Source organism: Microtus pennsylvanicus, chromosome 8 (genome assembly GCF_037038515.1).
Source record: "Microtus pennsylvanicus isolate mMicPen1 chromosome 8, mMicPen1.hap1, whole genome shotgun sequence".
In the NCBI taxonomy this organism is placed as follows: Eukaryota; Metazoa; Chordata; class Mammalia; order Rodentia; family Cricetidae; genus Microtus; species Microtus pennsylvanicus.
Window position 1 is genome coordinate 57,612,810 of NC_134586.1, and position 14,012 is coordinate 57,626,821.

Below are 14,012 nucleotides of genomic sequence, written 5' to 3' on the forward strand. Positions count from 1 at the left end.
CGGGTGAGTGCAGTGCTTCTTCTCATGGATAGCACTGTGCACTCCATTATCTGGTCAAAGTGTCCGGGTGATGTGAGCCTGGCATGCTCTGCTCTGATTGCAGGAGTTTTCCATGTTTAAAATGACATTCCTAAAACTCATGCTGAATGGGGGTGAGATTTTGTTCCTGTTCCAGAGGGTCAAATAGGTTATCCTGGGTGCTTCTTTGTTCTGAGAAAAAGTCGTATGAGCTTCAGTGGCCAAGAGGCTCTCAGCTGGGGTGAATGGCTCATCATTGCTTGTACATAGCGTTAAACTGTTTCCAGCTAAGCATTAGATCATGTTAACTCTTTTTATTCGGGCATCCTTAACAGTACTCAGAAGACCAGTCTTGCATGTGTTTCCCAAACTGCAATTTAGCAGGGCCTATCACTAGTGCCCTGAAGGTTTTGTATTTCATCGTGATTGTCCCTCAGGGTACAACTCCAATACTGTGTTGTGAGTGTGCTCTTCCAGAAGACTCTGAGTATCTTAGGAACAAAACACGAAAACCAGACACTGCTTATAGCCTGATGTCTGATACAAATATGAACTGGGCACAGGAAATTTTAGATTGCTTGAAGTTAACTAGAAATTTAAAATGAGTTTGAGGGCTTGAAAGATGGCTCAAGGATATCTTTCAAGGGCATTTAGCACCCACATCAGTCAGCTCACAAACTGCTTATAACTCTGGCTCCAGGAGATCTGATGCCCTCTTCTGATCTCTGCAGGCACCAGACACATATGTGGTGCACAGACATACATGTAGGCAAACATTCATACACATAAAGTAAATACATTAAAATAATAAATTCAGAATCCCTTTTAGGCAGAGGCTGCATGTTTATTTTCCAGCTGTTCAGACCCAAATAATCACACAGAAACTATATTAATTATAACACTGCTTGACCAATAGCGTAGGCTTCTTATTAACTAACTCTTACATCTTAAATTAACCCATTCCTATTTTTTTTGTATTTTACCACAAGGCCTGTGGTTTACCGTAAGGTTCTGGGACATCTGTCTCCTTTGGCAGCTACATGAAGTCTCTCTGACTTCACCTTCTTTTCTCCTTGATCTCTGCTTTTAATTCTGCCTTGTTCTATTCTACCATGCCATAGACCCAAGCATCTTTTTTATTCATTAACTAATACAAGCAATACATATATAAAAGGACTTCCCACACCAATCCCTAAGGGTAGAATACAGGTATTAGTATTTTTAATAGTGTGTGTGTGTGTGTGTGTGTGTGTGTGTGTGTGAGAGAGAGAGAGAGAGAGAGAGAGAGAGAGAGAGAGAGAGAGAGAGATTTGTCTACATGTGGGCACTCAGGTATGCTGCCACACATATGTGGAAGACCACCCTCAGGAGTTGGTTCTTGTTTCCACTTTGAGTTGTGGTCTCCTGGTTTCTTCTGCTGCACTGCACCTGTGAAAATTCTAAACATTTTTCTGACTCTGCCTCCCACCTCCCTGTAGAAGTCCTGAAGTTACAGAAGCAAATCCAACTTCTTACATAGATTCTGAGGATCAACTTGGGTCATCTGGTGTACAAATCCAATACTTTGGCCTCTTGAGCCGTCCATCTCTCCCACTGTAATCTTTTTTCTTCAAATTCTTATCTAACAAATTCTCTGAAGCCCTATTTAAGAGAAAGACATCATTCTTGGTACCACAGGAATACAAATGTGCACACCATGCCTTGAAGGACTTCTGCCTTGTGCTGCCCATGCTTCTGAGCTGAGATATAATTGAATGATGGATCTTTGTAGAGGCATTAGTAGGGTTTGGACTGTATCCTGTTAGGTCATCCTGGTAGGCAGGCAAGCCTGAGGAGTAGAACCAACAGGCTTGTTTGCACATGGTCTGCTTCTAAAGCTGTCTGGGTACTGAACACTGAGTTCTCTGGACTCAGAACTTGCCTCATTCTACAGTCATTCATCAGGAAAAAGGTAACCTTGGAATGGGTGAGGAAAGTACCATTCATGTGTTCACCTCAATTTCAGTGAAGAAAGTACTGGGGGTTCTGTCCTCGGGAACTTGCAGGCTCATCTAGTAGAAGAGAGGGAAAAGGAGAGAGGGAGAGAAGGAGAGGAAGATATTGTAGCTTGAGAGACCAGCTCTCAAGGCTACAATTAGGGTGTGAAGACAAGGTCCATAGCATAGCTAAATTGAACTTAAGGGTTTTCTATCTGAGGGGTAAAGACTCACATACACAATTTGAGGGTCATTTTCTTTTATTATTCTGTAGCTCCAATTCCCTTGCTCTAATTGTCTCCAATTCTCTTTAATTACAATTCTCTGTTTCGATTCTCCCCTGTTTATTTGTTTACCTAGCTTAAATACATTTTTACAGGAGGCTTGAGGCAATAAGAAAAAAAATACAAGAATTACATCTCATTGGTCATAACACATACCTTGGGTAAATGATAAGGAGCTGAGCCATTTACCATGGCAACACATAGGCAGGGACATGGTGCTTGGAACCATCCCAGACAGTGGCATTGAAAATGTCTCAACCCTCAAAATATATTCTCTTATCCTGTTTCTAACCCCAAAACATAAAAAGGGGGGGAACCTTGTAACTTTGGCAGTCCTGGATAATTGTGAAACTTTACCCACAGTAGCTGGACATGATTAACTGACTAATTGTTATTTGGAACCTAGACAATAAACAGTTAGTTACCTGAACCTGAGTTTTATATCATAAACTGAGATTAGAAGTTTGTGTAGAGTATTAATTGTGAAGGAATTTAGTAGGGAATCATTCCTGGCCTGTGTTATCAACCAAGTTTAGTTAGAGAAATTGGCGTGGTATTTTAGGATGCTTTGTGTTAATAACCTTGGTTGGACATCTGTGACTTTGTCCTTGTGCATATCTGTAAAGTTTTTAATATATGATCTGTTTACAAGAACATTCAGTCCAGTTTGAACTTTCTCTGAGGTAAAAATGAGCTGATTGTGTATAGCTTGTCTTAGACTGGGGAGAAATTGTTGTTTTCTTGTGTTCATCTGAGTAAAAGGGGAAAAGCAGGCTTTTAAGTGTCTTACAGTTCTCGTGGAACAATAGGTCTAGTATATGCTCTATATATCACAATTATACAGCTTAGCGAGAAGTCATCTTCCTGACCATCCATGAATATATGTGCCCCCCCCCCCGGATTGAGTTGCAATCATGAGACCACATATACACACCACATGAGATTACACTCTACAATGCAGGTATTTGAAAGACACTATGACTGATTTTTCACATGTGAAATTACAGACAGGAGCAAAAGTTTTCAGGGTCAGTGATCCTGCAAGCCTTGTCTGAACAAGATTCTCCTCCATCAGAAAATCATTCCTCTGGTGGGTTGACATCTGAATGCTAGTTGTCACCTGCTGTATATGCTCATGGACCTTGACAGGAAGAGATAGGAAGAAAGTTTTCTATAGGAACCTTGATTTCTGTTTAGAGGACAAAGTCTCATTCTGTATGGAGACAGGAATGACGTTTTGGGAGGGTATAGGAAAGTTAGGCCTTGAAAGCACAGGAGTATTTCAAGCTGGGGAGGGGGTGTCAGATAATACAGCCTGAGAAAAGATCAGAGAAGAAAGGTCTTGACTCTATGGAGAACTGTCAAGCTGCCTCAGCCTAAGATGCAAGGAAGAAAAGAAAGCCAGGGTTATGAGGAAGACAGGACCTGGATTATCCAGATCCTTGTGCCCCTTTAGAGGAAGGAATAGATATGAAAACAGACACTGTCTACAGAGCTGGTGACTAAGAGAGACATGGAGCACAGTGGTACTATTCATCTGGGGCTGATGCCTCTGACATTTGTGGTCTGGACTTGTCATCTACTAAACTTGCTCAGAGTTGCTGTCCAGCCTCACCCTGAGCTGTTGTCTCCTTAGGACTCATCAACCCTCGGGCATTTGGAGGACTTGCAGTGCACACTGGCACAGTATGGGAAGAGACAAGGAAAGATGAACTCAGGGTTTAAAATGCCCAAGTGTGGCTAGAAACACCACCGCCCAGTGCTGGGCTGAGATGGACAGCCTAGGGTTGCTCACAGTCTACTGGGACAGGACTTGCAACTGCAGCTTATATGGCACCAGCAGCTCCACTCCAGGGCTTTCTGCATTCTTACTTTATTTTTCTTGATTGTCTCGTTCTAGAACTGTCTCTTTGCCTTTCTCATTTCTATTTGGAAAGCACAAAACAGTTCAAAGATGAGAGTTTTTCTCTCCAAAATCAAGCTCTAATACATGAAACTTGGTCTTTCTGCTGTTCTTTTTATTACCCCTAGAATTTTGGTTTCTTCGGAATGTAGGGGGAGTGGGTTGTGGTAGCAAATAAAATGCAAAGCAGATTGTTAACATTCTTAGCTTGGCGAGAAATGTGTGGGAACCACCAACCCAAGTTCTCTGAACCCAAGACACACTATTGGTTAGCAATGCTAGCATTATCCAGAATTTGGTAAGAGGAAGTAAAAACTTTTTTTACTAAAAACACCCAAGAGTCCCTGTGTTAGGCTTTAGAAAGTGACAAGATGCTTTTTTTTTTTTAAGATTTTAGGCTTGAAATCTAGAATTTTAAATTAACTGTGGAGTGGGGGCTAGAGAACTGACAAGTTGCATGAGAATGGAGCAAATTATCAAAGCATCCCATTAGTGGGCGGGGGCTGAGGTCCCCTGTGGGCCAGAAAGAAGCCTGGCAGCTCAAGAGATGGGCCACTTTTACTCCAAGAAACTCAAGATTTCTAGAATGTTCTTCCCCACAGTTCTTACAACTCAGATGCTTATGGCTGGTAAGTGGCTCTGTGTTGCCAGAGAGAGCATCTGATGCCTGATGGGTTTTGGCTTTCTGAGAAGTCTTACCCTGTATCCCTGGCTGGATTGGTAGTCACTAAATAGTCTGGGTTGTCCTCATACTTACCATGTAGCCCAGGCTAGGCTCAAACTCATGGCAATCCTCTTGCTCAGTTTCCCAAGTGTAGGGATTATGAGCATGCAATTACAAACATGCACTACCACAGCCTTTGGTTGTCTTAACCTGATTACCTCTACCCAGGTTCAAAAGAAATGTCTAAGAACATTTGACCCTACATCAAGAAACCAACAATTGTACACATAAAAATTCAACTGAGGGTAATCAGAAGATCTCAGCAATTTCAGAAAATACTGGTGTACTTAAAACCCCATAGAACATGACAGAAAATAATCGTCATCTGAGCACCAGCTGTATGTGTGCCATGTTGCTTAGATGCAGTATACAAGAGGAAATCCATAAAAGAAAATTTCCTTGGTGATACCCATGAATGCCCTGAGTTCCTCCTGGTTTTTTCCTTTTCTTGGTCATTATCTAAACAGTTTGATCCTTGCCACACTTTGTGAAATTGGCATTATTATCTTTGGTTTACAGGTGAGAGTGATTGAGGCTTAGAAGAATTAAATCAATCAACTGCCTTTGGCTATCAAGTAGTGACACAAGAATGTGAACCAGGATCTGTTTCTAAAGGTCCACATGCCTTCACCATGGCAAGTGGATGCCCCCACCCCCACCCCCACAGTCAGTGCCCCACCCCTAAGCCTGGTTTAGCAATGCAAGCAACTTTGGGCGTTTGTCATACATAAATGTTAATGAAATCCTTCCCCTGCTTTGGATGGAACCCAGAGTAGGATAGAATAAGCCTGCCACCTTGAGGCTGCCCTGTAGGGGAAGGGTATGGGCTGTATTCAGGGCAACTGGATGGCAAGTCCCTGTGCCTTCAGCCAGCTGTCTGCCAGGCTTTCTGTGGGAGGACAAGCTGACTCCCACACACCTCCAGAAATGAAAGAACCTATCATAGCCTAACATCAGAAGAAGGAATCTTTATCTTTGTGGGAATAAAATGAAGAAAGAGTGGCAAGTTGTAATTTTCTTCCCCCTCCCACGCCCAAATAATCTAGGTATATATTTTGCATGTGGGGTGCATTTGGGCATGATCTATGAAGGTAATTTCTGTTCATTTGCTCGGTTTTGAGTGAGGGAACATCGTGCTCAGAAATTCTGGCAGCACATAGATTAAAGCCACTGAGCTGACTTATTGACATTCTGCAGCTGCAGATCACACCCTAGGCTTCCTCTCATCAAAGGCTGTGCGTGTAGAGCCAGTGCTGACTTATTAATAAAGATCAGGCCTTTATTTGATTATTTATCTAATCAAGATTCACCTTCAGTATAAGCTCATTAAGCCTGTTGCTAATGGAGTGTGCTTGAGGTGAAATTATACTCCGTGACACAGAGACTGAGTTCAAGCTTCACAGCCAGGACAGATACAGAGCACATAGTAAGCTCGGGTCACCCAGGAGTGGGAGGAGGTCACCCAGGGGTGGGACAGAGCATGTTAGCTATCTGTTCACCAAAGAGAATGGACACGTTTCACAAGGCTAGTTTTGAATGTAGAAATTAAATGTACATGGTAGCAGAGCAGAGGTGACAAGCACTCTCATTATCTCAGACAATCAAGAGTGATACCCACAATGTGGAGTTAGACTCAAGATGCTGGTGCACTGGATGCCACAAACCGGCTCCTCGTGACTTTACTAGACTGTTTGCTTCACTTACTGTTCTAACATGGTCGCAACACAAACCAACGCCAAAGCATGTCTCCTGCCTCTCACAGGAGGGCTCATCATCTTTTTACCTTACAGAGCTCTGCTGCCACAGATAAATCTGCATGACCTCTTGTCCAATAGTAGGAAGTTCCATTTTTCCTACCACTAGGAAGTTTCCCGCTACTGCAGTGCCACACTGAAAGTGGGCCTGTCCGTGAACACTGAGTTGTGCTGAGGCCAATGTGTCCCCTCCTTCAAAACACAGCAGCTCAGACTTGGCTTCATAGTGGGCTAAATTATGTGTCTAGGCAGATAAGAGAGAAGACAGCTAAGGGCTTCCTGAGCTCATATCCTCAGTCTCTGGGTTCATGCTGCGAGAACTGACCAAGTGACATCACCAAAGAGCGAGAGACCCCCTCCAGTCTTTTATCACCTTCAGAATCTGGGTGAAGACCCATTTATGGAGAAACACACAGCTCTCATCCCTGAATCCATCGAGACTGTATGGTAGGCACAGTCATGAGGATGCGACCTTTGCCCTCCATGAGCTTACAGTACTCAGACCTGGACAGACAAGGAGTGCAGTGTGGAAAGAGTGGCAGAGAGAACGTGGGGGCGGAACATGTCTTACTCATTCATTCGTTCCAGGCAGATGACATATCAGGATCTGTTGGAGGTGCTGAAGGTGGGGTCAGAGGTGATGGCGAAGATGCTGCCTGACTGAGTCAGCGAAGGGCAGAGTCTAAGTAGCAGTGAAGAAGAGAGCAGGCTGTACGACCAACTTCTCAGAACATGGAGTCTACCATAAAGGCCATGAGTATTTCTTAGTTTTGAGTTTGTGATAAACACTGTGCCCCAACAGCACTCATCACCCCACATATCAGTGGCCCTTCCAGGAATATCCTCCCTGAGAGCTGGTGTAGCCATGGCCAACACTTTGCAGTCCTTTTATAGCTTACAAATATCATCAGTGGGTCTAAATAGAACAGGGTAGTGATGAGAACAATTGCAAATACAAGACTGTCCCTTCTTCCAGGGAATCTGCCTCGATCTCAGGAGCTGCCCTGTAGGTCAGAAACCATGACCCTCACACTTTAAAACCTTTTGTCTTGGGACTTAGGAGGTATCTTAGTTAACTTTCTATTGCCACGATAAAATACCATAACCAAGGCATGATACAGAAGGACAGAAGGAGGGGTTTGTTTTGGCTTACCATTCCAGAGAGACAAGAGTCCATTGCCACGGAGGGAAAGCAGGCTGGCGTGGCAGCTGGGGCAGTAAGCTAAGAGCTTACATCTCAAACTGTGAACAGGAAGCTGAGAGCAAAGGTGAGGAATGGCACAGGTCTTTGAACTCTCAAAGCCCACCCTTAGTGACGTGCCCCCCATGACATTCTTCCTCCAGCAAGACCACACCTCCTAAACTTCCCCCAACAATACCAACCAGGGATGAAGCATTCTAAACCTCAAGACTCTGGGGGGCATCTCATTCAATTCACCACAGGAGGAGAGAATAAAAACAAGATGCATGCAGCAGATTGATGTTTCTGGTCACAATGGGTTGGAAAATCTTACACAATTGGGCTGAAAATCCTAATTCTGTATGTATTATGTCTGCTCCCTGTTTCCATCCCTGAACCTCTGAAGCAGCCCTTGAGATTCTTGCCTTACTGTTTAATCTGTTTACATGTATGGCCCCTTCCACTCTGTTAACTTCTTGCTGTTTGGAGGCTGTCTCACTGTGTAGCCCTGGCTGGCCTGGAACTTGCTATGTCAACTCCCTGCGCTGGCCTCTGCCTCCCCAGTGCTGGGATTAAAAGCATGCACCACTGTGCCCTTCCTTCGCTCCGTTAATTTCTAAAGAATTGGTGGGGCACAGCTCATCCATCTTTTTGAGCTGTCACATACCATTATCTTGCCAAGAGTGAGCATTTAGTGAGCATCTGCTGAACAAACTGTGGTGTCCAGTAAGGGAGAGACCTGGCTGGGCATTTCATCTCCCAGTTCTTCCGGTCTTCCTTTACTCTCAAACCTGAAATTTACCGAAGAGCCCTTCTCTCTTCAAATGGAAAAGCATGAAGACAAGAGGGCAGTCTGCAGTGATGAGGCATGGAAAAGATAGTCCTTGATAGCTACATCCATGAAATCATTGCTAACAGCCAATATTCTTACTGTGCGAACGACGTTGCAGGGTCTACTCCGAATAATTCTTATGTCTAAGTAACGGGAAATACTGCATTGCAGTGACACAGTGACATTAAGTTTGTCTGTGAAACACATGGAAGACATTGCTGTCACAGAAATTACCTTTGAAATAAGTGCCAAAGAAAAGGCCAGCCAGCCGATGCTGCCAGCTGCGCTAGGAAGGAAGGATGTGAAGGAAGGATGTCCACTGTAAGGCTTCTGCTCCCAAACACCCCCATTTCTGTGCTTCATTCTCTTAGGTGGAATTGGCTGTGTGGGCCGAGACAGGGGACAAGTTCGGAAATGCCTTGATGTGGTGGAGATCTACAATCCTGACGGGGACTTCTGGCGGGAAGGCCCACCTATGCCAAGTCCCCTCCTCTCACTGCGAACCAATTCCACCAACGCGGGTGCAGTGGATGGGAAGCTCTATGTCTGCGGGGGATTTCATGGAGCAGGTACTGGTCTAGCTATAAATATAGCAGGGACCTCTTGGCATGGACGTCTACCTCCATTATGCTACCTGGTGGTCAGTGCTTGCTTTCCAGAGTAGTGAGACACTGGCAAAAGTCTGGTTTTCGGGGCCCAGTGGCCTGCAGCAGCTCCCTGGATTCTCTGGGGCTTCACCTCTATGAAATGGTGAGTATTCTGTGGGTTCAAGTTTATAGTACGTCTAGTACATGGCAGCCATTCAGCTCAAAGCAGCTGAGCATGAAGGGAAAAGAAAGAGAAGAGAAGGCAAATCCCTGGTAGTAGGACTAAAAGAAAGATTTCGAAACAGGAGAGATGTGGAAGCAGAGGGATGAGCAGAAGAGTTGGGTGTTAGGTTTTTACCTACCAAAGCAGAAAACCCTTATATTGCTCACTACCACCAACTGGAGTAAACTGAATGCTTTTCTGAAATGATGTCTAATGTATATATATACACACACACACATGTGCGTGCACATACACACACACAATTTTCAACAACCAAACAAGAAACCTAGAAGATAAATGAGTCAAACGCACAAAGTGTTTGTTCTTTATTTAACCTTTGATGAAAAGGTGTTTTTCAGATAGTGTGGGAAATTTAAAAATAGGCCAGGGTATTAGATGATATTAATGAGTTACTTTAGAGACAATAATATTATTGTATTTTATATAAATTCAAATAAAAAGAATATTCTGAACAGTTAGAGATTGCATTTGAGTATTTGCAGGTGAAAATGATGCACTGTCTGAAATCTGTTCTGCTACAGCAAATTTTTGATGTTTATTATTTAAGTATGTATGTGAATGCCACATGGTGACCTCAGAAGCCAGAAAAAGGTGTCACATTCCTGGGAGCTGGATATATAGGCAATTGTGAGTCACCACCCTGGGTACCAGGAACCTATCTCAGGTCCTCTGAAAGAGGAGCAAGTGCTCTAAACCACTGAGCCATCTCTGCAGCCCAACAGCAGATTTTCTCAGTAGAAGGAAGAGCTGGAACCCATTCTGCCACGCTGATGAATGTGGTCATTATTAAGACTGGATAGGTTTGTGCTGGCTATGCTGCCTTCACCATTTCACTGCTGTGTGCTGGAAAGTGCCCATGACTTTACTTTTTCATTTGTCCTTTACAGACTTTCCCAAAAAGTCTTTAAAGTTTTTATTACATCTTATTTAGTGTGTGTGTGTGTGATGACTTGAGTGTGGCAGTCCAAGAACAACTTTTGGGAGCTGGTTGTCTCTAAGAGTCCTAGGGATTGAACTCAGGTTGTCAGACATGGCAGGAAGAGACTTCACCTGCTGTGCCATCTTGCCAATCCCAAAGAGGTTGGTTTTTATAAAGTTAGTATCTCTTACTTCTTGAACATTAGCCTTATTTGAGGTTGTCATCTCTCACAGTAGCAAGAAAGCTGATAGTATAGGAAATCTAAGTGCAAGTCCTGCCTGTGTGAGGAGGTCTGGAGCTTTGAAAGATTGCCTGATGAGGGTTCAGGCACTGAGCTCTCCTCAGTTTGGTCTGTGAACTCTATTGGTCACCTGACTGTTGACCAGAAAAGAAGGGCAGAGATACAAGAGCTGGCCCAGGTCCTCTGAGAATGGGTGGTCATCAGTATCTAAGGTGCTGGGTGGACAGCTTTGCCATATGTCTGGGTCCTACCTTCCCTTGTACCGAGTTGAAAACCTGATGTCCCCTGACTTTTCAAAGGTATGATAAACTCATCCTACATGTGGAACTCTCCTTGGTTACGTAACAGCCAGCTGGAGGGAAAGATCAACCTCAAGAGCTCCCAAAGCCCATTTAATTCCTTAGTTCTAAGGTGATAGGTTGCCTGGGGTTTGCTGAATGAATTGTCATTGAGATTTTATGCAAGATAGAACAATCAGATGACCACATGCTCTTGTGACCTGGGGTTGTCACCAGACCTAAAAAGACTGTATTTTCTCTCCTTGAGTGACAATATACAGTTATTTACTTATCTAGGAAACCATAATCAAGGAATTCCCTCCTCCCCTTCCCCTGAGTAGACAGCATTTCACTCTGTGACCCATAGTGGCCTGAATTCACTCTGTTACCCAGGCTAGACCCCAACTTGTGACAATCCTCATGCGTCAGCCTATCAAGTGTTGCAGTAACAGGCATAAGCCACCAGGCCTAACTTCCAGTCTCTTTTAATATTGCCAATTCTGTAGATGTTTATTGAAATGTACTCGTGAGATCTTCAGCATTTGATTTGTAAGACAGATGCGTTAGCACACAATGAACAGTGATTTGTTCTTGGTTAAAATAGCAAGTTGAACACCTTTATTTTCCCTCCAAGTCCCCCTAAAGTAATAGCAGAATAAACACAGTCTAAGAAAAGAGGAAGGGCAAAAGCAGCACAACATTGGAACTTGGAGCGGACGAGCACATAGTGACCAGACCTGAGACAGTTTAATCCTAAACTGGAGTGACAAGAGAAAGGAGAGCTGGTTGGTACCACAGAGCCCTACATACCCCACATGCCTGGCATCAACAGGTGACTCTGGTGGAGGAGTAAGAGTGATACTGAAAGCATGAAGGGTACCTGAAAGACAGGAAGCCCCCATCACCGGAACCTCATAGAGAGACAGAGCCTTCATCCCAGCAGGGATGGAGGTGAGGACGGGCTCTGAGGTCAGGGGTCTAATACTAAAGATGGGGATTAAGAGATCACATGGAGTTGAGATCCCCAGCTTTCTTCTTTCCCTGACATCTAGAATTCTGGCAGTTTTACCCTACAGAAACCATGACTGAGCAAAGCCAAACCTGTATACCTATGATGAGACTCACAGAAAAATTTTACATGATATCCCATGTCCCCACACACATACACACACATATGCGTGTGTGTATGTGTATTTACACATATATGTGTATCTATGTGTAAATATGTATATTGACAAGGTCTCAGTATACAGTCCACCCTGGCCTTGAACTTGTGATCCTTTTGCATCAGCATTCTAAGTGCTGGAACTTGGCTACCTCATGTCTAAAGATGAGCAAACAGCTAGATCCTTGAGGAAAACATATAAAGCAGCGTAGCCCAGAAGAGCTGGGACTGTGCTAGGAGGAGCTGCAGTCTGAGAGATGAAGTAACAGAGGATGGATCATGAAGAGATTTCCAGAAAATTAAGATGTGTAGCAGTTATTGAATCTACACTGGAAATGTGGCAAAGATAGTTGACGAAACTTCCCAGAAAGAAGAGTAAAGAAACAATTGTAAAATCAGAAGAAGGGAAATGAGGTACAGGAGGCCCAGAACCTCTGGCAAAGAGAACAGAAAGTGGACAGGAATGTGTCGTCCATAGAGTAGATGAAGAGAAACTCCAGAGCTGAAGTCACTAGACTAAGGGAAGCTACCAAAAGCCCTGAGAAGCAGGCAAAACCAGACCAAGCCAAAGCGTATCATTGTGACATTAGAGACAAACTTGATCTCAAAACGCTGTAAAGAGAGGAAGAGTTTTATCCAAAGCACCTAGACTCAGACTTCTGAACTATGATGTTGGAAGCTAAGAGAAAATGAAACCAATGCATTCAGAACTTCTGTGGAAAGCCACTTTCCACCTACATACCTAAATGTATACAGAAAATAAGCAGTAGAAAGAAAGAAGAAGCTCCTGAGAGGATGAGGGGAGACCCCAGGAAAACAGCCGTTGTACAGACCTGGGGAGCAGCGGTGCAGAATGGAGCTATTCCCCGGGCTGTGGGGAAAAGGGCATTGGATCCAACGTGGGCTCTAGGAACTTAACTCTGGTCCCTCTGCAAGAGCAACAGTGTTCCTACCTGCTGAGCCATCTCCCCAGCCCCTAAATTACAATCATTTTAATGTTTTAGATACTGAGGGCATTGCAGTGAAAGCTAACAACAGTAAAACAACATCAAAGAAGACACCAGGTTTCATCCCTTTAATATTTGGTGTGGCCCAGCCAAGATGACATAAAAACTAAATGTTGAGCTAACCTATATTGTGCCTTTATTGTCCTATAAAAATAAGAAAGTAGAAAATAGTCAGGTATGCTAAGGGTGAGAGACGAAGCTAAGTCCTACATGGGAGTCTAAAAGTTCTCAATGTCATTGTCTTTATCTGTTTCTGTGGCTACCACAAAATCTCTGAATTTGGGTACCTATAACAAAAAGCTTATTTAGCTCACAGTTTTGAAGAATAGAAGTTCATCTACTCAAATGACCCCAACTGTTTTGCCTCTGGTAAGAGAGAGCTCCTTAGCTGAATCTCTGCATGGGTGGATGGTGTCATGGTGGCAGTGTGTGCAGAAGGGAGAGGTCACATGGCAAAACAGGAAGCCCAAGTAACTCAGGAGTCATTCTCTCTTATTTTTGTTTTATGAGACAAAGTCTGAATTGTAGAAAGTCACTATGTGAGCCAGGCTGGCCTTGAACTTACAGTGGGCCTCCTGCCCCTGCCTCCTGAGTCCTGTGGTTATGGGCATGAGCTACTAGGCTACACTCAACCAATCTGGAGCAGTAGTCCCAGGCCCCATGAGAGCTGCACCAACCCCTTATAAAGAGCAATCCCAGGATCTGCTCACCGTCTACCAAGCCTCACCTATTAAAAGCCCCCCGCCTCCCAGCCCCACCACTCTGGAGACAAAGTCTCCTCCATATGAATCTTCAGAGAACAAACTCAAAGAGTTTCCAGAGCACACCCGCCTTCATCTGAGAAATCAAGAATGAAGTGTTATAAAATGTTATTTATAGGACTGGAGTCAGTGCCGGGAG

At 43.9% G+C, this 14,012-nt stretch overlaps 1 protein-coding gene across 3 annotated transcripts in view; it reads left to right on the forward strand.

Annotated features, from left to right (window-relative positions):
* Kbtbd12 (kelch repeat and BTB domain containing 12) overlaps window positions 1-14,012 on the forward strand; it is an 81,948-nt gene that overhangs the window by 40,458 nt on the left and 27,478 nt on the right. For all 3 annotated transcript variants that reach the window (XM_075983543.1, XM_075983545.1, XM_075983544.1), the window contains one exon: window positions 9,043-9,240. In XM_075983543.1, coding sequence (XP_075839658.1) covers window positions 9,043-9,240 — 198 coding nt within the window. The remainder of the gene's footprint in view (window positions 1-9,042; window positions 9,241-14,012) is intronic.